Genomic DNA, 25497 nt, shown 5'->3' with positions numbered 1-25497 from the left:
CCCAAACCCAGGCTGTCCCGCTGTCCATCAGGAACCCACCCTGTCCCCCTGTCCAACAGGAATGACCCCAGAACAATCCCAAATCCACCCTGTCCCCTGAGCATCAGCAATCCCAAATCCAGGCTGTGCCCCTGTCAATCAGGAACCCACTCTGGAGCAATCCCAAACCTGGGCTGTCTCCCTGCCCATCAGCAATCCCAAACCTGGTCCATCCCCGTGCCCATCAGAAGCTTCTCCACAGGACACCCCAGCCCTGAGGAGCAGCAGAAGGAACCCCTGGAGAAGTTCAGAGCCCCCAGGCCCCATCCCAGGCTGAATTCCCCTCTCAGCCATCCCCAGGCACATTTTCCTGGCACTTCCCAGTTAAACTCCATTTAGGGATTTGTTAAAACCACCCCACACTGGCAACACAAACCACCCCCAAAGAACAGAAGCCCCCCAGACTCCCCTTTTTCCCTCTCCAGGCTGGTTCCCCATCACAATTCCCATCCTTCAGCCCTTCCCCACCTGCTCCCCTCCAGGCAGGTCCCTGCTCCCCCCCAGACTGTCCCAGCCACCCCATTGTGGCTGCGTTAGCAGGGATCATTGGTGGTGTGTGGGATCATTGCTGCCAGGACAAGGAGACACAAAACATGGTCCTAACAGGATGCTGAACCTTCCAGTGCTGCCTCCAGTTTCACCAGTACAACCCCCTTCTCTCGGGAACTGGTCTGGATTTGCATCAAGTGCTGTTCTGGGAAATTATAAAATCAAACCAGTTCCTGTTGGTTCTTGTCTGATATGAGTAAAAACGAGTGGCCAGCTATAAATAGATGTGATTGAGTGACATCTCCAGGGCTTCCTGCCTGCCTTTCCTGTGTTGTGGGGCACAGACCCGACTGATTTCATGTGGGAGTTGTTTTTTTTGGGTGCATCTTCACATCATCACAGCAACTTGCCAATGTGGCCATCACCAGAGGAAGCCCTGGGCTTCCAGCCCTGCCTGGAGAAAGGGAGACTCAGGGGTGCCCTCATCACTCTCTGCAGCTCCTGAAAGGTGCCTGTGCTCAGCTGGGGCTGGGCTCTTTCTCCAGGCACTGACAGAACCAGAGCACACAGCCTCAACTGTGCCAAGGGAAATACAGGTTGGATAATAGGAAAAAAATGTAGGTTGGACATTAGGAAAAAATATAGGTTGGATATTAGGAAAAAAATCTAGGTTAGATATTAGGAAGTTGGTGAGATCCTATCCTATAGGCAGGATATTAGGAAAAACCTAATTAGGATATTAGGAAAAAAAAAATAGGTTGGATATTAGGAAAAATTTATCATTCTTTCAGTTTTTCACACAAAGGGTGATAAAGCTCTGGAATGGCTGCCCAGGGAGGTGGTGGAGTCCCCATCCCTGGGTGTGTTTAACAAAGCCTGGATGTGGCACTGGGTGCCAGGGTTCAGTTGAGGTGCTGGGGCTGCTATGGACTCGATGATCTTGGAGGTCTCTTCCAACCCAGTGATTCTGGAATTCTGTGAATTCTGTGAATTCTGTACCCAACCTGTGGGATCATCCAAACCCAAGGGAACACCCAGCACCTGCAGCCCCAGGGACACAGATGAAACTGGAAAAATGAATAATAATTGAATATGAATAATGGTGGAGGGTCCCTTGCACAGGTTCTTTCAGGTGCTGGTCCATGAAATTGGTTCTCATTTTTGGCTGCATTTGGCAGCGTGGGAGAACAAAGTTGAAGGTGATTTGTGCAGGTCTGTTGAGGTTGGTCAGGGTTGCTCAGGTCCATGCAGAGCTGGTGCCAAGGAACAGAGTTTGGAAGAGGAATTAGAGGAGACCCTGAGCTGGTGTGTGGGCAATAAAACCAGCCAGAACAAATACTTAAAAGCAACAGCTTTAGAGGGATTATAAATCTTCCTGTTCCAATCTGCTCTCAGGCTTCAGGGGGTGACTTTCCCTTGTGTCTCAGGACTGGGAAGGTTTTACTCAGCAGAGTAATTTCCTACCAGGGTTGATCTGTGGCAGCAAGGCTTAGGTGGCACTGCCTGACCCAGCCTCTGCGCCCTGGGTCCCTCTCCTGTCTCTGTGAGGGTTTCTTCACTCCCAGCTCTGTGTTTGGTGAGGGAAAACATCCTGTTTATAACAGAGCACCCTGTGTGGGCAGCTGGAAATTCTGTGAGGACTCACATCATCAATAACTTTTGCCCTCTCACTTTCACCTGGCTGAGCTGCTGACACAGGCTCCACTTGTTGTGATGTTCTGCTCCTGGACTTTCCAGAGAAGGGATTCAGCAGGTTTGGGTGCAGATGTCATGGCTGTTTTTCCCAGTGCAAAGCAGCAGCTCACACAGGAGGCCACTGACGTCCCTCTGCCCACTCAGTATTTCCTGTTCCTCAAGAACATGACTCATGAACCCGATTGCAGCTAAACCCAAGAGCTGCAGTCCTCACTGCTCATCTCCTCCAGCCCATTTTCCTGGAGTTATCCTCCTGGGAGGAGGCTGAGCTCAGGCAGAGCTGGCAGCCAGCTGGTCTCAGGAGTTGAACCTGGGGAACCAGCTCTGGGAACCAGTCTGGGCTTTGATGTCTGGAGGCACCACAGGATTAGGATGCTTGGCTTTGGTCCCAAGCACCAACTCCAGTTTGGGTTTGAGCCTCAGGGGGTTCCCGTTCACCTGCACGTTCCAGACTGGCAGCTGTGCCAAGACCCCCACTTTGCTCCATTTGGTGAATTTGGTGACAGGGCCTTCACAATTTGGGCTGATTTGAGCTGTGCCTGGGATGGTTTCTGCTGGTCTCTCACCCTGGCTGTGAACCACTGACGCTTCCTGTTGTGGTTTCCTGCCTCAGCTGAGACACCTCCTCTCTGCTCCCCCTTCCTGTTCTCATCAGGGCCATTTCAGAGCTTCATGGGGACAACAAATAGGTAGAGGAGGCTCTGGTGGCCATAAATCCAGCTCCTGGCAGCCCTTTGCTGCTGAGGGCTGAGCAGGGCAGGGTGCATGGGCAGAACGGTTCCTCCTGAGCCCTTCCCACACAGAGATCCAGAGATGCCAGGGGATGGCAGGAGGGCCCTGTGCTGCTGGGAGGGATGAACCAGGCTGGCATGAGCCAGAGCAGGGCTGACCACCAGGGCAGGGCTGACCACATGCCCAGGCACAGCTCTGGGCACTGCCTGGGAGCAGAGACCACAGCAGTGGGCTCAGCCCATGGGGAAACAACTTCTCCCACCATGGCCAGAAGAGTAAAATTGGGAAGAATCAGGGCAAACACCCAACGTCCTGCTCCAAAATCTGGTGTTTCTTTGCTCCTTACATGAGTGACGTGTTTGCAGGAGGCGCAGGTGGAGAAAATCTCTCCGATCTTTTTGGGGTCATCGTCTGCGCAGGAGCAACCCCAAAGTTCAGGCTCCAGGGAACAAATGAGACCCTTTGGTCACGATAATGTTTCCACTGATCACAGCAAACTGGGCTCTGTCAACACCCTCTGGGTGGGATTTTAGGTGATTCAAGATAGAGATACAAGCCCTGTACAGAGACAAGCCCTAAAGCTCTTCGGCACCAGGGGCTCTGCATTAACTTGGTCAACGAAGGGCCCTCTCTGCCAAAGGGATCGGAGCATCAGGAACCAGCCAGAGCCAGGTATTGTAGGGAAAAATTCCACAGATTGTTTAAAAAACAATTCAAGGAAGGTTTCTTCTTGTTTCTGCTGACTGATGGTTGATGTCTACCCAGAAGCACTTGGGTTTCTCTCCTTTCGCTGTGCTTGGGGCAGTTGTTTATCTAAATGTTGTTTTAGACGTTTCATATCCATCTCATGTTTTAATCTCAATGCATTTAAGGTTTTGGCCTTCTAGACCTAAATGGCAAAACTCATTTATTCTGAGAGGCCAAAGAATTTCCTTTTATTGTGAGCAGGGCTGGAGAGAAAATGGTAGGAAGTCAAGGCTAAAAACATCAGGATGGATTTAAGGAGCACATTTTTAATAGTGAAGGTAATCAAGGACTGGAGGAACTAACTGTAGGATTTGGGGCATTTTCTCTTGCTTGGGATCTTTAAATCAGGTTCAGATGGTTTCTCTATTCCTTGGCATCTATAAATCAAGATCAAGTGGATTCTCTGTTGCTTGGGATCTTTAAGTCAAGATGAGGTGGATTTTTATTTACACTTCCCAGCTCCAGTAAGGGCAGAATAGAGGGATGTGGGATGCTGTGAGTTTGAAATGACCCCACAGAAAGCCAGCAGGAGAACCTCTAGACAGAGAAGTCTGAACCCCAATTAAAACATTTTGCAAAATGATGCTTCAGGGACCAATTTTCCCTGCCAGGTCGGGCCCCAGCAGTGGATTGTCACAGCAGGTATTGCTCAGAAGTGTCTTGAACAAAATCACCTTGGGGGAACAGCACATCTGTGCTCAATGCTGAGGGATTTCAGCTCCTCTGTGATCCAGGTGATGCAGAAAGAGAGACGGGGTCTTGGTATGAGAGAGCCTTTATTGAGCTCTTCCTCAAAAGGATCCAGGAACAAAGAAACACTGCATTGCTGAAAGCAGGGCTTTATATAGGGCTCTCAAGGGGTGGGACACAGCACCAGGGCCAATGGGGTGAGGGCACAGGGGTGGAGGGAGTGGGAAGGGCCAATGGGATACATTGAATCTGCATATCACAGCAAGGCACGCTGGGAGAAGCCTTTTGGTTGTGGGAGTGTCGTGGGGTCAGAATGGTTGGAATGGACAGAGATGAGAGATCTCTGAAGCCAGGTCATGGAACTTGGGGTTTATTGCAAAGGGCCTGGGTGCAGGGCCCTGCTGGGAGCTGCCAGGCACAGCTCAGAGCAGGACTGAGAGAAGAGAGGGGCAGAGAGGATGAGAGGGTAAGAGAGGCAAGAGTGTGAGAGTAAAAGGGGTAAGAGCTAAGAGAGTAAAGTTGCTGTTACAATACGATAAATCATCTTCTGTGTTGAATATTCTGATTCTCACTAACCAATCTAGTACAATGTACAAATCCTATAGCATTTCCATACAGCCTATAAGAATCATTACATTACCATACTGTGCTACATAAAAACTCCTCTTTGGGCCCCTTCTGCCAAGCTGGCAGGGTCTGCTCGGACCCTTGGGCCTGTCTGCAAGCAGAGGGTGTTGTTCCATCAAAAGGGGATCACCTTCAGCTGGCCATGTCATTGTTTTCCCGTTGTTCAGTGACTAAGGGATCTCAAAGCTTGCTTTTATTTCAATCTCACTTATAGTTTCTATATTCTCAAAATCTTTTGCCAGACAATCATATTTATTAGGCTTTCCTGTTTCATCTTCCCCAACATTTGCTTGTAACTTGAAGGCTTTTCCCTCCAGGGGAGTGCTGTCACCTTCCTCCCTGTTGGCCCAGCAGCCTCCACAGCGCGTGATCCATCGAGCGGAGGGGGAGATGCCGGACGCCGCCGCCCACCTGCCCTTCTACTACGGCAGCATCGCGCGCTCGGAGGCCGAGGAGCACCTGAAGCTGGGCGGGATGGCGGACGGGCTGTTCCTCCTGCGGCAGTGCCTGCGCAGCCTGGGCGGCTACGTGCTCTCCATGGTGCGTGTGACCGTGTTCACAGGGGCTCTTGGGTGAGGGAAGAGATGAGGATCTGACTCCGTGTTTCAGAAGGCTTGATTTATTATTTTGTGATATATATTACATTAAAACTATACTAAAAGAATAGAAGAAAGGATTTCATCAGAAGGCTGGGTAAGAATAGAATAGGAAGGAATGATAACAAAGGTTTGTGGCTCTGCTCTCTGTCTGAGCCAGCTGGGCTGTGATTGGCCATTAATTATAAACATCCAACATGGGCCAATCCCAGATGCACCTGTTGCATTCCACAGCAGCAGATAATCATTGCTTGCATTTTGTTCCTGAGGCCTCTCAGCTTCTCAGGAGGAAAAATCCTAAGGAAAGGATTTTCCATAAAAGCTGTCTGTGACAGGTGTGTGACCTGCAGTTCTACCACTACCCCATCGAGCGCCAGCTCAACGGCACCTACGCCATCCTGGGGGGCAAGGCGCACTGCGGCCCCGAGGAGCTCTGCGAGTTCTACTCCAAGGACGCCGACGGGCTCTGCTGCCCCCTGCGCAAGCCCTGCAACCGCCCCAGCGGGGTGGAGCCCCAGCCTGGTGTCTTTGACAGCATGAGGGACAACATGGTGCGGGAATACGTGCGGCAGACCTGGAAACTGGAGGTACTGGGGCTTTCGAGGGGTGGGGTGGCGTGGATTCTTTTTTTTTTTTTTTTTTTGCTTTGTTTTTCTTTTTTTTGCTTTTCTTTTTTTTGGTTCTCTTGCATTTTGCCAGGGTCAGGACTAATTGCGCAAGACAGTGTTTCTTGTTTATCAGTTCTTATCTATGTCACAGTCCCACAAACCCTGAGTTCTACAGCATTCTACAGTTTCACTTTAACAAACTAAAAAATGGAGCCCCATCTCTCTCTCTACAAGGCCTTCTAAGGATAAACTGTCCAATTAAGAAATGACACCTAAATTGTTTTTACTTTTAACCAATAACCAACTACCCATGCCCACAATGTGGACTTTTTTATCCAATTACACAAAACCACCCAAACCCATGGAGAAGAAGGTGGAGAAGAAGGACCAGGCTCCACCCCAAAACCTCTATCTTGCTTTATATATATTACTATATCCTAAAACCTTCAACTCTAAGTTTCCCATCCTGTGATATCACACACTTCTGTTCAATCTCCACTCCCACAATCCCATCTCTGTCATTCCATTTTGAAAGCCTTCTCCACGGCCTCAGGTCAGATCCAGTGTTCTCTTGGGGGTCAGTGCCTGGCAGCACAGAAAGTTTAAAATTCTCAGCAGCCAGGGTTCCAACAGGGTGGGAAGCTGTGATGCCTTTGGTGCTGTTGTGTCCCATTTGCAGCACAGCAGAGTAAGGTTCCTCTCCTTGGAGGGTGCTGGCACTGTGAGGGGTCTGAATTCTGCTCTTTCCCAGTTTCTTCTCCACACTCTGGTCTAAACATCTTCCCAAGCCTTCAGACCCATCCTTGGAACAGCAGGAGCTCACTTTGCAGGCCTTTCCCCAAGTGTCCTTCTCCTCTGCAGCCCATGGGATGCTCCCTGCCCTAGACCAGAGCTCTGATCCCAAAAGCCAACCACCCATCCCAAAGCCCAACAAACCCATCCCAGAACTAAACAAACTCATCCCAAGACCCAATGACTCATCCCAGAACTAAACAAACCCATCCCAAACCCCAACAAACCCATCCCAAACCCCAACAAACCCATCCCAGAACTAAACAAACCCATCCCAGATCTAAACAAACCCATCCCAAAACCCAACCACAGAGCTCCAGAGACACATAAAGACGTGACTCCCATGCCATGGATGTGTCCCTGGCGCTGCTGGCAGCAGATTCTCCATCCCAATCCTGGGATTGGCTCATTTGGTCAGAGCGTGGTGCTAATAATGCCAAGGTTTTGGGTTCCATCTCCATATGGGCCCATTTACTTAATAATTGGACTTGATGATCCTTGTAGGTCCCTTCCAACTCAGAATATTCTGTGATATCTGGGAGCATCTCTCCATATGTGAGGTGCCTATGCCTCCAAACATTGTGCTGAAGATGAAATGAAACCAGACTTAGACTTTTGCTCTGGTCTTTTCCACTATTTGGAGTAGAATTTTTGCCTCTCTGGAGGGTTATTTTTTTTTGCCACTGAAGATTTTACCCATAAAACCAAGGCAAGGGGTGCTGGATCAGGTCTGTGAATTATTTAGATTTAAAAATAGCCACAAAAAAATTCCTGCATTTTATTGCAGACTGGAATATTTACAATATAAAAAATCATATAAATCAAAATATATAAATCAAAATTCTGAATGGTTCCACTGGCAGCCATGAACTTCATTTCTTTCTGCCTGCTGCTACCTTGGCTCCTCAAACATTTCCAGGGGTTATTTTGCTGTTTCCTTGGAAGGGGCTGCCCAGGGAGGTTTGGAGTCCCCATCCCTGGAGGTGTCCAAGGAAGGCCTGGACGTGGCACTCAGTGCTCTGGGCTGGAGACAAACTGGGGATGGGGCACAGCTTGGCCTTGATTACCTTGGAGGTTTTTCCAACCTAAATCATTCTGGGATTTTATATTTTCTTTTAAGTCCTCGGAGAAACATGGCTCAGGCAGTGCCCTTATGGAGCCTTTCTATAGAAGCTTCCTGAATTTGGCCTATTTACACCAAATGTGTTTGACAGAATGAGGTATTTTTTAGGGCGAACGAGCTGTTCTGTAGGGTTTCTATAGCCGATTGAGGTGTTCTGTGCTAAAATGAGGTATTTTGTTGCAGAATTCTCTCCCAGAACCGGGGATTCTGTAGGGTTTCCCCCAGAGCAGATGGGTGGCCACCTGCAGATAGCACAAAGGACATCGCCACCTCCTGGCAAAGGGACAGGAACGGTTTGACACTGGCGTGAGCCCGGGGAAAGGAGCTCAGGGTCCCTCCCCTGTGGTTGCCAGAGTGCACCGACCTTGCCAGGTCCTGTGGGTGGTGGGCAGCCAGGAGGGCAGGGGCACCAGGAAGGTTGTGCTCTCAAGAAAATCAAGGAGAGGTGGAATATCCTGAGCTGGAAGAGACCCAAAAGATCATCCAGTGCAGCCCCTGTCCCTGCACAGCCACCCCAAGAACCCCACCCTGAGCACCCCTGGGAGCTCTGTCAGTGAGGGGCTGGGAACACAAACCCTGTGAGGAACAACTGAAGGACCTGGGGGTGCTCAGCCTGGAGAAAAGGAGACTCAGGGGTGCCCTCATCACTCTCTGCAGCTCCTGAAAGGTGCCTGTGCTCAGCTGGGGCTGGGCTCTTTCTCCAGGCACTGACAGAACCAGAGCACACAGCCTCAAACCGCACCAAGGGAAATTTAGGTTGGATATTAGGAAAAAAATACAGGTTGGATATCAGGAAAACGTTTTTTACAGAAAGGGTGATAAAGCTCTGGAATGGCTGCCCAGGGAGGTGGTGGAGTCCCCATCCCTGGGTGTGTTTAACAAAGCCTGGATGTGGCACTGGGTGCCAGGGCTCAATTGAGGTGTTGGGGCTGGGTTGGACTCGATGATCTTGGAGGTCTCTTCCAACCCAGTGATTCTGGAATTCTGTGTCCAAAGGCTCCTGGAGCTGTGGCAGCCCTGGCACCGTTCCCTGGGGAGCCTGGGCAGTGCCCAGCAGCCTCGGGGGGAAGAACCTTGCCCTGAGCTCCATGCCAAGGCCTGGCCCAGCTCCAGCCCTTGCTGGGCTCCTGTCCCTGTCCCAGAGCAGAGCTCAGCCCCTGTCCCTGTGCCTGCCCTGGGCAGGAGCTGCAGCCCCCAGGAGCCTCCCCTCAGTCTCCTGGGCTCCAGCTGAACCAGCCAAGTGCCCTCAGCTGCTCCTCAGCCCTTCCCCAGCTCCGTGTCCCTCCTTTGGCCACTCTCCAACAGCTTTGGCTCCTTCTGCTCTTGTGGAGCCCAAAGTGCCCCCAGCACTGGAGGTGAGGCTGCCCCAGGGCAGAGCAGAGTGGGACAATCCCTCCCTGGGCCTGGTGCCCCCAGCACTGGGTGGCCCTTTGGGCTGCCAAGACACAGATCCAACTTGCCACCAGCCAGGAACACAAGGCTGAATGACACCCCACAAGCCCAGCATTAAGATTCCCCACAGAAACATGATGCCTTCTCTTTTCCCTCACCAAAGTTAAAGGACTTCAGCTGGATTTAAAGGATTAAGTCAGTTGAGATAAGCCAGGAATTCTGCTCTGCAGCAGAACAGAATTCAGCTGCTGTTGGGTCTCAATTAATCACAAGACTTCCCAAGTTTCTGTGTCATGTGCCCCCAATGAGCTGTGCTGAAGCCATCAGCAGAGCAGCAGGATGGCAGGAGGTCTCTTTTCCTGCTCTTTTCCAGGGAGATGCCCTAGAACAGGCCATCATCAGCCAGGCTCCCCAGGTGGAGAAGCTGGTGGCCACCACAGCCCACGAGAGGATGCCCTGGTACCACGGCAACATCAGCCGGGAGGAGGCGGAACGGAGACTCTACTCGGGGGCACAGCCTGATGGGAAATTCCTGTGAGTATTCAACCCCTGGAGGATGCTGGCACCCCTGGGTTGTAGTGTGGTTTTAGGTTTATAATGGTTTTGTCTTTGTATCCCCTTATTTTCCCCAAATGGTTTACCCCAGATTGTGTCCCCTCCCTCTACCTGTGTAATCCCTTTGCTGAGAGCATCCCCAAATCCCCACCCTGGCTCTCTGTCAGTCACTCAGCATCCCATCCCCTCCATCTAGAACTTTCCATCCAGGACCTCGAGTGATCAGCCAGAGGCCAGGGGTCACCCCCCAAGTGTTACCCCAAATCCTGTCCTAAATGTCCATTCCCAGAATCCATCCCTTAGGGTCACTCATTGGTCAGTAAATGTTTTCTACTTTGGGTTTCCACCTCCCTTTCAATGTAACCTTGGCACCTCTCCCGGAGCTCTCAGCAGGAGCTCTCTGAGGTTTGTGGGGGCTCCCAGGAGCTCCTGAAATAAATTTTGGATTAACCCTGCTAAGAGTCAGCCCCTTCATCTTCCACCGTTGTTCCAGCATCTCCTCTGCTGCAGGGGATCAGCCTGGCTGCCTTTGGTACCCCCAGGATCAGCCTGGCTTCCTTTGGTACCCCCAGGATCAGCCTGGCTGCCTTTGGTACCCCCAGGATCAGCCTGGCTGCCCTTGGTACCCCCAGGATCAGCCTGGCTGCCTTTGGTACCCACAGGGATCAGCCTGGCTGCCTTTGGTACCCCCAGGATCAGCCTGGCTGCCTTTGGCACCCCCAGGATCAGCCTGGCTGCCTTTGGTACCCCCAGGATCAGCCTGGCTGCCTTTGGTACCCCCAGGGATCAGCCTGGCTGCCTTTGGTACCCTCAGGGCTCAGCCTGGCTGCCTTTGGTACCCTCAGGGATCAGCCTGGCTGCCTTTGGCACCCCCAGGATCAGCCTGGCTGGCTGCCTTTGGTACCCTCAGGGCTCAGCCTGGCTGCCTTTGGTACCCCCAGGATCAGCCTGGCTGCCTTTGGTACCCCCAGGATCAGCCTGGCTGGCTGCCTTTGGTACCCTCAGGGCTCAGCCTGGCTGCCTTTGGTACCCCCAGGATCAGCCTGGCTGCCTTTGGCACCCCCAGGATCAGCCTGGCTGCCTTTGGTACCCCCGGGGCATGGGACAGTGCCCTCCCTGCTGTCCACCATGTTGGGGCTGACCAGGGTCCCCTCAGTGGCACTCAGAGAGACCAGAACACCCCTGAATTTCTGACCATTTCCCACCCCCACTGCCCTGCTGTCACTGGCTTCACGCGACAGAGGAGGTGTAGCTGAATTTTCTCAGAGTGGTTACAGATATTTCAAAGGCGGGCTGTGCCCCAAATCTCTTCTTCCTCACACGGGGCACCACTATGTGGACTCTTTGGGGTTTTTTTATTGTTAAGGTGGGGATTAAGTGTGTGAGGTAGTTTTTTGTTTGGACTTAGATGTTTATTAGTTCTTAACTGTATTGTAATTTCATAAAAAATATAGTTTAGGAAAAAAAATTTCACCGAAAGAATAATAAAGTATTGGAATGCTCTTGCCAGGGAGGTGGTGGAATCACCATCTCTGGATGTGTTTAAAAAAACGCTGGACATGGCACTTGGTGCTATAGTCTGGTTGAGGTGTTAGGGCATAGGTTGGATTTAATGATCTTAGAGGTCTCTTCCAACCTCATTATTCTGTGATTCTGTAAACTGAGTTTTATAGTACTTAACTCTAACAAGCTAAAAATGGAGCCCCATCTCTCTCTACAAGGTCTTTTAAGGATCAACTGTTTAATTAAAAATGACACTTGAATTATTTTTACTTTTAACTCAATAACTAACTACTCATGACTTGTAGTGTGGACTTTTTTATTTAATAACATAATACTACTCATACTCGTGAAGAAGAAGGATTAACTTCTGCTTTAAACTGTCTATCTTGCTTTATATATATTACTGTATTCTAAAACCTTCAACTCTAAGTTTTCCACCCTATGATATCACACACTTCTATTCAAACTCCACACCCACAATCCCAGATTGTATTATATATATTATATTGTATTATATATAAAAATTATATATAATATATATTATATAGAAAAATATAGTATATAATATATAATATATTATATATTATTTATTATATATATTATAATATACAATATCTTATATATTATATATATACTTTTTATTATAATTTTATACAGGGATGCAGGGGCACCTCTTCATGTACCCGTGTCCACTCACCACTGACAATCCTCAGAGCGAAACCAAGAGCTGCTTTTAATAATTTATTAATCATTTTCCTTCCTGTCAGGCTGAGAGAAAAAAAGGAGAACCGTGCCTACGCCCTGTCCCTCGTCTATGGCAAGACCGTGTATCACTACCGGGTGGATCACGATAAATCTGGGAAATATTCCATTCCTGAGGGCACCAAATTCGACACACTCTGGCAGGTAACAAGAAATTGAGGCACCTTTTCCTTGCTTTGAAGTGTTACCAAGTCCCTCAAAATCATCAGGATAAATAAACCCCTCTAATGCCATTTTTTTTAGTGTCAGCAAGTCAGGAGTTATTTTATTCCTGGCCATGGGTTGTGTGCATGGCTGACAAAATTCTGGCCTCCACACAGACCCTGATCCAAAACATTGTTACTTGATTGGACATTGATATTTATAAAAAAGTATATAAAATATAAATATTTATTTATAGTCATATAATATATTTATATATTTATTATATTTATATATTATATATTTATAAATACATATCTATTATAGAAAATATATTTATATAAAAGTATTTTATTTTTATAATTATTTCTACAGAAAAATAAATGAATGTTTATTGCTTCTAAATGACATCATAATACTACACTTTTGGTTTGATCCCCGTTGCTTAATAGTTAATAATCATCACCACTGATTCTCAGGGGTCTCTTCTAACTCAGAATATTCCATGATTCTCTGCTAATTCTCTTTCATCAATTAGTATTCTATCCTCTATTGGTTATTAATTTCTCTTTTTCTGCTAATTAGACCATATTTTAAATCTTTTTAAAACTAAAAAAGATTTTTTTTCTTTTTTTTTTTTTCTTTAGCAGGGAGTCTCCAATGCTTAAACTGATTTTTTTTTAGTCTCTTTTTTTCTTCTGGTTTCTCCAAAGTCTCCTTATGGTCCATAAATTCTGCATTCCAGATGTCCAACCTCAATCCATCTTCCTCTCCCAGGCTTTGTTCACTGGGGTATATCAGAGTTAGTTTATCAAAACTTAAAATTCTAGTAATTTTCCCCAGCTGTGCTCCTGCAAAAGTAGCTCATGACAAACTTGTTCCATGCTGGCTGGGAGTAATTGAAGAGTAACACAATAATTATAATTTACACATAAATTGGTTGGGGTTAATTAATTAAAACAAGTCATTTACGAGTTAAACCATTAACTAAAATTAAGCAGGGGGTGGATGCCAGAGCTTCCTCCTGGGTAGGGCTGTCTGAGGGACAACAACCCCATTTTGCTGAATTTTCTGAATTCCCAGGGATGTTTTCACTTGGAATGTTATTGAAAACAAAGATTTTGGGGCATTTTTATGGCGACAGAGCCATGCCAGGCTCTTGATTGCTTCTGAAACTTGAGCCAGGCAGGAGGGGAAGGGAAAGCCTGGTGTCCCTGGGCTGGGCTGGTTGTCCCCAGGCTGAGTGATGTCCCCTCTGTGCTGGATCCAGGGGTGCTGCCATTAAAAACTGCCTGGGATCCACGGAACAAACCCTGCAGCTCCTCTGGGAAAAAGGATCTGCTTTCTCTCAGGATTCATCCCATACTTCAGGGCCTAAACCCCTTCCTGGCTGGCCCAACAATGCCACTGCCCTCCACGTGCCCTGCTCAGACTGCAGATTTTGTCTTTCCTTGGGCCTTATTGAATTTCCAAGTTCTTCCCAGCTCTGGTAGATATCCAGGGATGCAATCACACCCTGGGACACCCCTAAGTGCACACAGAAATAGTCTGGTGCCTGCCTGCTGTAAGTCTGAGAGGAATCATTGTCCTAAGCCACAAAAGTTGTTGTTGTTGTTGTTGTTGTTGTTGTTGTTGTTATTATTATTATTATTATTATTAATAATAATAATATAGAAGATATAATATAATAATATACATAATTAAATATATTGTCAATATAAAATTAAATATATACTATATAATAATATAAAATATCATTATATTATTATATAATCATATAATAATATTATATTTATATTATATATTATATATAATAATATATAACATGTACAACATAAGAATATCATCTATTTTACATATTAAATATATATAATTAAATGATATTAAATTCTATATAATTCTATTAATATTACTAAATTATATTAATATTATAATATGTAAGTAAATATTATATACAATATATAAATATATACTTATATATTATAACATTAATATATACACTATATACTAATTAATATATATTATATATATTATAATATATATAATATAATATATAATATTATATATTATATATCATATATCATATAATGATTTTTTTCTCCTCACAATAATCTTTTTCCTCTCATCCCTTTGCCAGTTGGTGGAATACTTAAAACTCAAACCTGACGGGCTGATTTTCTACCTGAGGGAAGCCTGCCCCAACCCCAACATGCCAGGTGAGCTGACACCTCCCAGTGCCACCCCTGGCCTTGGTTTACCACCACCTGGTGCCAGTTGGAGCAGTGCCAGCCCAAATTTCCCTTCCTTCCCGGGGCCACTTTAGCTCCACGTGTCACAAATGACACTGGAGACCCTGCCCTGTCCTGGGGCACAGCTCAGTCTCTACCCATGGGGTGCTCCAGTGCTGCCACTTTCCCTGACAAAATTTGGGAATAACAGCCACATCCAGACCCATTTCTGCACCTTTTTAGGCTAAAGCTGGGGAAATTTTCCTTTGGGGGTTGGAGGGGATGTGATCAGACCCACAGGGTCCTTCAAGGAGCAATGCTCTGGCCCTGCTTGGAGCAAACTCCTGATAACAAACTCCTGATAGCAAACAGTTGATAACAAACTGCTGATAACAAATTCCTGATAACAAATCCTCCCTCTTGTTTTGCAGCCTCTGCAGCACCAGTTCCACCCACACACCCCTCCGTGAGCGTGAGTTTGGGGGAGGCTTTGTTTCATTGGGAACTCAGTGGTTTTAATATTGCTGCATTTCAAGCCTGGCTGATCAAACCCTGCTCTTCAAACCCTGCTTTTGTCTAAAAGCTCAGCAACTGCACTGGACTTTATTAAGCCCAGCTGGGATGTTGTTCCCTTTCCAGCTTGGATGGGGGTGGGGAATAGCTGGGCACAGCCCTTGGTCGAGCTGAGAAGGGTTTCCATTCATCCAGAGCTCCTTGCCACATGTGGGGCTGTCCTTGGGGACCCCTCCATCCCTGTCCTGCTGGGATTCTGGGAATGCTCAGCCCTGCTGCTCCCACTGGCCCCCAGCCAGGGCTTTGTGCTCGCCCTGCCCTGGGGAATGTCCCTGCTCAGCCCCTGAGTGCTGGGCTGGGCTGAAAGCAGCGGGTTTGGGGAGCCCAGGGGTCTGAGCGAGGCCTGGGGCTCACCCATCACCTCACCCACAGTGGCTCCAAGGTGGTGGCTCTCCCAGGTGTTGGAGAGTGGCCAAAGGAGGGACACGGAGCTGGGGAAGGGCTGAGAAGCAGCTGAGGGCACTTGGCTGGTTCAGCTGGAGCCCAGGAGACTGAGGGGAGGCTCCTGGGGGCTCTTCCCAGCTCTGGTAGACACAGTTCTTCCCAAGCTCTTCTTCCAGCTCTGGGATTCTGTGGCTCTGGCATTCTAAGCTGTGCCCCCCTGTGGCTCTCTGCTCTGGGGACAGTGGCTGCACAGTGTCCCTGTGTGCTCACAAGGCCACTTTTCCTGGGCTGGCTGTGACCTGGGCTGCCTCCAGGCCTCCCTCCCTGTAGGAGTGTCAGGGTAGGACGGTCAGGACAGACGGAGATGAGAGATCTCTGCAGCCAGGTCATGGAAATTGCATTTATTGCAAAGGGCCTGGGTGCAGGGCCCCGCTGGGAGCTGCAGCCACAACTCGGAGCAGGCCTGAGAGAAGGCAAGAGCTGGTAAAGAGATGAGTAGGAAGAGTAAAGAAGGAAAAGAGAGAGTAAAAGAGGATGAGATTCCTGTTACAATACATTAAATCTTCTTCTGGTCTTGAAACTTGGGGTTTATTGCAAAGGGCCTGGGTGCAGGGCCCTGCTGGGAGCTGCCAGGCACAGCTCAGAGCAGGACTGAGAGAAGAGAGGGGCAGAGAGGATGAGAGGGTAAGAGACTAAAAGGGTAAGAGGGCAAAGTTCCCGTTACAATACAATAAATCATCTTCTGTTTTGAATATTCTGATTCTCACTAACCAATCTAGTACAAGATACAAATCCTACAGCATTTCCATACAGCCTATAAGAATCACTACATTACCATACTGTGTTACATTTTAAACCCTAAAAACTCCTCTTTGGACCCCTTCTGCCAAGCTGGCAGGGTCTGCTCGGACCCTTGGAGCTGTCTGCAGGCAGAGGGTGTTGTTTGATCAAAAGGGGATCACCTTCAGCTGGCCATGCCATTGTTTTCCGTTGTTCAGTAACTGAGGGATCTCAAAGCTTGCTTTCATTTCAATCTCATTTATAGTTTCTATATTCTCAAAATCTTTTGCCAGACAATCATATTTCTACGGCTTTCCTGTTTCATCTTCCCCAACACCTCCCCTTCCTGGCTCACTGCAATCTGTGAGTCCTGGCTGGGATGGGGACAGCAGAGGGGACAGAGAGCCCTGACCTTGCACAGCCCTGGGGGAGGGTGCTGTGCTCAGGGTCCCTGGCACCAATCCTTGCTGGAACTGGACTGGAATGTTGGCTCCAGACCACTCCAGTCTCACCTTTCAGATGGATCACCAGCTGGGGCTGTGTTGGGGTGCACTTTCCCTGTCCCTTTCCCTTCCATTTGCAACGGAAGCAATTTCTCCTTTATCCACTTTCTCCTCATTTCTTTTCCAGAGAAACCTGGGCCCTCTCAATGCAGATGGATACACCCCAGACCCTGTTGGTGAGCACTTCCAGAGCCCTCTCCTCCTCACAGGGGACAGGAATGGGGATGTTCCAGGAGCCCAGGGGGTCCCTGGAGCCCTGCTACAAAGCCCCTTTCTTACCAAAGCACCCAGCAGCACCCCAGACATTTCAGGGCCCTGCACCCACACTGGGCTGCCAGGAAATCAAGCCCTATCCCATTCCTTGCCTTGCCCAGGAAGTGAAGCCCTGTCCTATCCCCATTTTTCACTAAAAGTGACATTTTTTCACTCAAATTTACTTTTTTTCACTAAAATTTACACTTTTCAGTGGATTCAGCTGAATTTCAGTGGGGTAAAGCCCTGCCCAGGGCTGGCAGGGCAGATATGTGGAGTGGGAATGCTCAGACCCCTCTCCCCATCCCAACTCTTTCAGCAACCAGTACTATTAATGCAGGAAAGCCCCCAGCCCAAGGAATAATGTGCAATGACTCCAAGATTCAGAAGGCTGAGCAATTGCTATATTATATTATATATATTATATTATATTACATTACATTACATTACATTACATTATATTATACATGCTATACTAATACTATACTAATACTATACAACTAAAAAAAAATCCCATGACCCCTACCAGACAGTGATGACACAGCTTTGACCTAATTGGTCAATCAATCCAAATCATCACCAGAGTACAATTAACAAATCACTCTGGGTAAACAAGCTCCATAACACATTCCACATGTGCCAAACAACAGGAGCAGCAAATAGAGATAAGAATTGTTTTTTTCTTCTTTCTCTGAGCTTTCTCACTGCCTTCCCCAGGAGAAACCCTGGGAAGGTTGTGCCTGCTGCTCTCTCTGAAGAGACAGGACTGGGAGGGGCCCTGGGTTGTGAAAGGAAGGGAGATGCCCAGGAGGGACCAGAAATGCTGGAGGTGGAGGTGAATTGGCCAAAAGAGCAGAGAAACCCTTCCCAATCCGTGAGGGACAGTGGGATGGGGAAGGGCAGGTTTATAACCAAGTGCTCCTCTTGGGAAGGGATAGGAAAATCCCGGCTGCTGCCCATGGACACCAGCGTGTACGAGAGCCCCTACAGTGACCCTGAGGAGCTGAAGGACAAGAAGCTGTTCCTGAAGAGGGACCACCTGATGATTGATGAGGTGGAGCTGGGCGCAGGAAATTTTGGCTGTGTCAAGAAGGGAGTTTACAAAATGAGGAAGTGAGTGAGGGTGCTGGGGAAGGAAGGGGGAGGAGAGGGACCTGGCTGGGCTTGAGGTGTCCCCAGCTGTCCTGTTGGTCACTACATGGGCCCCAAAGTGGCAATGGAGGGGATTAGAAATTATCTGGAAGGTCAGGGGTGGTGGATCTGATGGTTGAGGCACCAGCACTGGAAGTGTTCAGAAGATGAGCAGGTTTTGTGGTGGGGTTTAGTGAGGATGGTGGTGTTCAGCCAGGGCTTGGACTTGATGGTCTTGCAGGTCTTTTCCAACCCCAGTGATCCCAGGATATTATGATGTGATGCTGTAATTCCATGGCTTCCCGTGGATTTTCACTGACAGCTGCATTGCCCTGGGTGTGTAATTTCCACATTCCCAGGCACACAGCTGCCACTTCCAAAGGAACTTGCTGGGCTTAGAGGAACAACTCCACATTCCTGAGGCCACCTCTGTCTGTGTCAGGCCAGAGCAGTGACACTGAGGAGTTGTCCCACCCTTGGTTTTATTGCTGGTTGTCTGTGATGGTCTTTACCTACTTGTGCCTCAGTTTCCTCCTGGAAAAATGGCACTAAAGACCCAGATCTCAGTGTGGGAGGGAAGGTGTCTCATCCCCAGATCAAGGATGGCAACTTCTGGCTACACCCACAAGGGTGGGGTGACCTTTCCTCTCCATCCTGGGACACCAGGATGGTGCAGGGCCCTGCCAGAACAGGCTGATGAGAGGTCAGACAGTGTCCCAGGAGAAGGGATTTCCATTCCTGGCTGTGACCCCTGATTCCAGCTGTGCTCAGCCCATGCCACGGTGTGGTGTTTGTGAGGTGCTCAGGATGAGGTGAAAGATGAGAAATCTGACTCCGTGTTCTCAGAAGGCTGATTTATTATTATATTACATATTATTATTATATTTATTATTATATTTATTATTATATAATAATATATTATTATATTATTATTATAATAATATATTATATATATAATATATATATATTATTATATATATTATTATTATATTTATTATTATATTACATTATATTACATTATATTTTATATATTATATTATGCTATACTACAACTATACTAAAGAAAAATAAGGATACAGACAGAAGGCTTAACAAGAATGATAACGAAAAACTTGTGACTGACTCCTCAGAGTCCGACACAGCTGATGGTGATTGGTCATTAATTAAAAACAATTCACATGTTTGGCTAAACAATCTCCAGACCACATTCCAGAGCAGCAAACACAGGAGAAGCTGAGGCTTCTCATCTTCCCAGGAGAAGAAATCCTGGCGAAGGGATTTTTCAGAAAATATGACAGTGACACCACGACTGCTCCCCCATGCAGGAAGCAGATTGACGTGGCCATCAAGGTGCTGAAGAGCAACAACGAGAAGACAGTGAAGGATGAGATGATGAAGGAAGCTCAGATCATGCACCAGCTGGACAACCCCTACATTGTGAGAATGATCGGGGTGTGCGAGGCCGAGTCGCTGATGCTCGTGATGGAGATGGCTTCTGGAGGGCCCCTCAACAGGTTCTTGGCTTCCAAGAAGTGAGTGTTGGATAAAACCTGGCTGATTTTCGGTGTTTCTTCTTAAAATCTACTTCAAAAGCCACCCTTGGGTCACCATTGAGTCAGAGATGACATGTAATTGGATCAGAAGGCAAAATAGCAAAAAGCCTCATTTATTTCATCCTCTCTTCTTTTATAGCTTAGTTTGCTACAGGTGGACCTGATTGGTCATTTAATCAACACATTTCACATGATTGCTTACAAATGGGTGTCTTGTTAATTAGCCAATCTTATGAGAAAAACAGATTATTAGAAAAATACCACCTGCAGGTTGTTTTTAATGTTTGGCTATCATTGTTTATCTCCAGCTCCCTAAAGCTTCCCAGGCTGATTCTGGGAAAACATATTGTCTTGGTTTGAAAAGACAGGTGCCTGCTAAGGAAGGCAGGAGCCTCCCCTGAAATGGAGAATGTAAACCCCCTCCCTCCAACTTCGTATAAATTTTAAATTAAGGGGCTCTCAGGCAAAAAATATGGGAACAGGAAATAACAGTTCTTTAATAGGGAAGAAAATAAAAAGATAAACAATGCAATAAACTAAACCAACACTGACAGAGTCAAAACCCAGCCTGACACCCTGTGGGTCAGGGTGTTGGCAGCAGTCCCATTGGAATTGTGGCTCAGCCCTCCTGCAGTGTCAGGAGTGGCTCTGCTGGAGCAGGGATCCTGGAGAAGGGTGGAATCTTCCTCTGCAGATCCAGAGGCAGCTGCTGTTCCTCTGGGAAATCCAGTGCAGAAGCTGTGCTGGTGTTCCAGAATCTCCAGATTATATCCAGGCAGGAATGCTTGGCTCCTCCCTCTGGGCTCACATCTCCCATGGGATGCTGTAGTTCTTATCAGCCATGCAGGGACATTCAATGGCTGTTATCAGCAGGTGTCTCCCCAGAGATAGGAGTGATTGTGGAAGAGATAAGGAAAAACTGCCCACTGAACAGAAGACAACTGCCATCCAGATGGCAAATAGAACACAATTTCCTTGACAATCCAGGACACTTAGCTCACTTTCTCTCTCTCTGACCAGGCTGTCACAAAAGCTGAAAAGAGCAGAAAGAAATCTTTCATGTGAGGCTCCAGGGGTTGATGCTTCTGGAGCACAGATCTCCATGCTCATTCTCCCTTGCAGCTGGAAAGGTCAGAGGGGAGCACAGCAGGTCCTTTATGACTGAGATCTCCTTTCACCCTCCCCAGGGATGAGATTACAATGAGCAACATCGTGGAGCTTATGCACCAGGTGTCCATGGGCATGAAGTACCTGGAGGAGAAGAACTTTGTCCACAGGGACCTGGCAGCCAGGAATGTCCTGCTGGTCAACCAGCACTACGCCAAGATCAGTGACTTTGGGCTCTCCAAGGCTCTGGGAGCTGATGACAGCTACTACAAGGTGGGTGTGAGCACAGCAAAGGGTCTGGAGCAGGAGCCCTCCTGGCTGGGAGGATGAGACCCCTGGAGACTTGAGGATCTGGGCTATTCACAGACCCCTCTACACATTAGGCTGTGTTCACTGCTGTGACATCAAAAGGGGTTTTGCAGAGCTCTGATGACAAAGAGGATGCAGAGGCAGCCAGGGGGATGAGAGGAGCCAGAGAGAAGAGAAGGTGATGAAGAGTGAGCCAGGGCTGATATTCCCAGCAGTGCTCAACTAAAGGAGAGACCCAACCTGGAATTCTGTGTTCAGCTCTGGGGCCACCAGCACAAGAACAATGAGGACCAGTTGGAATGAGTCCAGACAAGGCCACTAAATTGGTCACAGGGCTGGAGCCCCTCTGCTCTGGAGCCAGCCTGGCACAGCTGGGGCTGCTCACCTGGACAAGAGAAGGCTCCAGGGACACCTCCGAGCCCCTGGCAGGGCCTGAAGGGGCTCCAGGAGAGCTGCAGAGGGACTGGGGACAAGGCCTGCAGGGACAGGAGCCAGGCAATGGCTCCCAGTGCCAGAGGGCATGGCTGGATGGGATCTTGGCAATCAGGAATTGTTCCCTGGCAGGGTGGGCAGGCCCTGGCACAGGGTGCCCAGAGCAGCTGGGGCTGCCCCTGCATCCCTGGCAGTGCCCAAGGCCAGGCTGGACAGGGCTTGGAGCAGCCTGGGACAGTGGGAGGTGTCCCTGCCTTGGCTCTGTCTGGGCTTTGAGGTCCCTCCAACCCAAACAATTCCATAATTCCATGGTTTAAGTGAGCCCTGGGAGTGGGTGGCAGGAGGAGGGTGACACTGTGGGCATTCAGCACCTGCACAGCAGGACAGCAGGGCCTGGACTGGGCTTTGGAGCTCCCATTTCAGGTGATTTTTTTCAGCCATGTGAGATTTGACACAAACACCCAGCAGAATTCAGGTGCAGCTCCCAGCAATCTCAGGCTGCAAATGTCCCTCCTTGCTCTGCTGCAGGCCAGGACAGCAGGGAAGTGGCCCTTGAAGTGGTATGCCCCTGAGTGCATCCTCTTCCACAAGTTCTCCAGCAAGAGCGACGTCTGGAGCTACGGTGTGACCATGTGGGAGGCCTTCAGCTTTGGGCAGAAACCCTACAAGGTGAGGCAGAAATCCTACAAGGTGAAGAAGGGTCCTACAAGGTGAGGCATGAGCCCTGCAAAGTGCGGGAGAAACCCTACAAGGTGAGGCAGAAACCCTTCAAGGTAAGGCAGAGCCCCTACAAGGTGAAGCAGGAACCCTATAAGTTGAGGCAGGGCCCTGTAAATTGAGGCAGGCTCTACGAGGTGGGCCAGGAGCCCTACAAGGTGAGGTAGAAACCCTACAAGATGAGGAAGGGCTGTACAAGGTGAGGCAGAGCTGGCTCTGTCGCCCATGGGTGTCAAAGCCCCACTACACCTTGGGAAAGGCACAAATGAGGGTGGATCCTGCAGCTTTGTGCTCGTTTTAAGAGAGAAGAAATAGAAAACAAACGGAATTCATTTGGGGTTGAATTGAAGCAGAGTTCTTTGATTCTTCTTCTCTTTGATCCTTCTGCTCACTTGGGAGATGAAAAAATCACTTCGCATCCACTGCTGGGCCCATGCTTGGGTGGGATGGAGTTGGTAGGACAGGAGGGATGGGGTGAGTAGGGTGAGTGGGATGGGGTCTGCAGGATTGGCAGGATGGGGTCTGCAGGGTGGAAGGGGTGGACTTTGGAGGCTGGTTGGGATGGGATCTGAAGGCAGGGTGGGATGGGGTCTGCAGGGTGGGTGGGATGCAACTGACGGGATGGACAGGATGGGATCTGCAGAATGGGTGGGGTGGAGCCTGGAGGCAGGATGGGATGGGATGGATGGGATCTTCGGGCTGGGCAGAATGGGATCTGCAGGGTGGCTGGGATAGGGTCTGTGGGATGAGATCTGCAGGATGGGATGGGGTCTGCAGGATGGGATCTGCAGGATGGTTGGGATGGGGTCTTTGGGATGGGATCTGCAGGCTGACTGGGATGGGGTCTCTGGGATGGGATCTGCAGGGTGGCTGGGATAGGGTCTGTGGGATGAGATCTGCAGGATGTCTGGAATAGGGTCTGTGGGATGGGATGGGATCTGCAGGGTGGCTGGGATAGGGTCTATGGGATGGGGTCTGCAGGATGGTTGGGATGGTGTCTGTGGATGGGATCTGCAGGATGGCCTGGCCACAGCGTGGGACACCAGTTCTGGCTTCTGGGGTGGGAACAGTGACTGCCAGGTGTGGGGGGTTTGGGACCAAAGGTCCCCTCCAGGCTCAGCTCTAACCTGTCTCCTCTAGCCCTGCTGCTGAGCACATTAATCCTCTATTATCCCTTGCTCCCATCCCAGAAAATGAAGGGCCCTGAGGTGATCAGCTTCATAGAGCAGGGCAAGCGCATGGACTGTCCCCAGGAGTGCCCAGCAGAGATGTACTCCCTGATGCAGCAGTGCTGGACATACAGGTGAGCGTTTCACCACGGTGCCAGCTCCACCAGAGCCGCCAAATCCCAGAATGGGATTGGAAATTTGGGTTGGAAAGGACCTTAAAGGCCGTCCAGTCCATGGGCAGGGACACCTTCACCACACTGTTTGCATAGTCACAACACAAAGCAAATGGTGCCTCCTGCCTTTGCTGTGATGATTCCTCAGCCCAGGATGATTTTTTTATTATCAGACCTCTCCATTTGCCTGTGCCAATCCTGGAAGATCCCAAGGTGTCACAGGCATCTTTCATGAAAAATCCTTTCCTTAGGATTTTTCCTCCTGAGAAGCTGAGAGGCCTCAGGAACAAAATGCAAACAATGGTTATCTGCTGCTGTGGAATGCAACAGGTGCATCTGGGATTGGTCTCGTGTGGTTGTTTCTAATTAATGGCCAATCACAGCCCAGCTGGCTCAGACTCTCTGTCTGAGACAGAAGCTTTTGTTATTCATTCTTTCTTATTCTATTCTTAGCCAGCCTTCTGATGAAATCCTTTCTTCTATTCTTTTAGTATAGTTTTAATATAATATATATCATAAAATAATAAATCAAGCCCTCTGAAACATGGAGTCAGATCCTCGTCTCTTCCCTCATCCAAGAACTCCTGTGAACACGGGCACACCCAAGGCTCTGTGTCTTTGACCCTCTGTGTCCCTGAAAAGCCTCAGCTGCCTCCTGAGCCCTGGCTGCTGTTCTCCCCCAAGGGTCTCTGTGTCCTCTGAGTGCATCAGGCCACTTTTGTCCTCTCTGATGACTTTATTTGTTCCTCTCTGATGACTTTTTTTGCCCTTGCAGATGGGAAGAACGTCCAGGGTTTGTGGCTGTGGAGAACACCATCCGCTCCTACTACTACAGCATTGCTGCCAAACCTGAAAATGGGCCAGACCCAGGGGACAGGGCCAAAGCAGCTCTTCCCTGAGACTCCTCCTCTGCTCCTCCACCTGCCCTGAATGGGCCTGGAAAGGCTCTCTGTGAAGTTTTGCTTTAATCTCTCAAATGCTCCTCGGCAGCTGCGGAACTGAGGATGAGGAGGGGCAGACAGGGACACCCAGCTGTGCCCCCCAGCTCCTCCAGCCTGGCCCAGCCCCGGAGCACAGACTGGCAGAGTCCTTCCCACCCAATTCCAAAGCTGTCCCAGAACCCCAGAGCTTTGTGCCTCCTAGGATGAACTGTGTTGGCTCCAGAAAATCTGGATTTTTCCAGATTCCTTAACAATGCTTTCCCAGGAAACCACCAAGTGCACGTTTCTAGTGGGGTTTGTGGGGTGGGACACAGCACAAGGAACCACCTGTGCTCCTTTTCCCCTTGGATTAGGGCAAGAAGCACCTGGTTTGCAACTGGTATGGAGAGGAGCAGTGGGACAGAGCTGGTTTTTACCCCTGCACCCCTGGCCATCCCAACCCATCTTATCACCCAGCCCTCCAAGGTGGCTCCCAAACAATTCCAGGAGCAATCCCTCAGCTCCTGGATCCCACCTGGCCCCTCAGTGCTGATGAAATGTTGTTTTTCAAGCTTAAAAACTGGTCACCCTGTAAATAAACTATTCCATGTTCTGAACATCCCATGGCTTGGATCATTGAACTTTGAGAAATGCTAGCAACTGCTTCAGGCTTGTTACCAAAAACCCCCAAACCCATCAGGATAAGAGAACCCTCCAATGCTGCATTTTTAGTGTTGGAAAATTGCTTTATTCTCAGCTCTGGGTGTGGATGGGG

The 25497-nt window shown here is 48.9% G+C and overlaps 1 protein-coding gene across 1 annotated transcript; it reads left to right on the top strand.

Moving 5' to 3' along the window:
- The first annotated feature begins 5409 nt into the window (after window positions 1-5409).
- LOC118696970 (tyrosine-protein kinase ZAP-70) lies at window positions 5410-24701 on the top strand. Its single transcript, XM_036399390.1, has 13 exons — window positions 5410-5559; window positions 5951-6202; window positions 9904-10064; window positions 12356-12494; window positions 14629-14707; window positions 15151-15191; window positions 17087-17135; window positions 18144-18324; window positions 19668-19874; window positions 21083-21275; window positions 22272-22412; window positions 23651-23763; window positions 24578-24701. Exons 1-13 carry the CDS (start codon window positions 5410-5412, stop codon window positions 24699-24701), a joined length of 1830 nt encoding a protein of 609 aa, XP_036255283.1.
- The last annotated feature ends 796 nt before the right edge of the window (window positions 24702-25497 follow it).

Source organism: Molothrus ater, chromosome 26 (assembly GCF_012460135.2).
Source record: "Molothrus ater isolate BHLD 08-10-18 breed brown headed cowbird chromosome 26, BPBGC_Mater_1.1, whole genome shotgun sequence".
Classification (NCBI taxonomy): Eukaryota; Metazoa; Chordata; class Aves; order Passeriformes; family Icteridae; genus Molothrus; species Molothrus ater.
Note: the sequence above shows the minus strand (reverse complement) of the source record. Positions and strands in the feature narration are given on the sequence as shown.

Excerpts from the sequence above, each read along its gene's own strand:
- LOC118696970 (XM_036399390.1), top strand. The coding sequence starts at position 5,410 with ATGCCGGACGCCGCCGCCCACCTGCCCTTCTACTACGGCAGCATCGCG. Across the intron at positions 5,560-5,950 it reads GCGGCTACGTGCTCTCCATG|GTGTGTGACCTGCAGTTCTA; the intron begins GTGCGTGTGACC and ends TGTCTGTGACAG. Across the intron at positions 6,203-9,903 it reads GGCAGACCTGGAAACTGGAG|GGAGATGCCCTAGAACAGGC; the intron begins GTACTGGGGCTT and ends GCTCTTTTCCAG.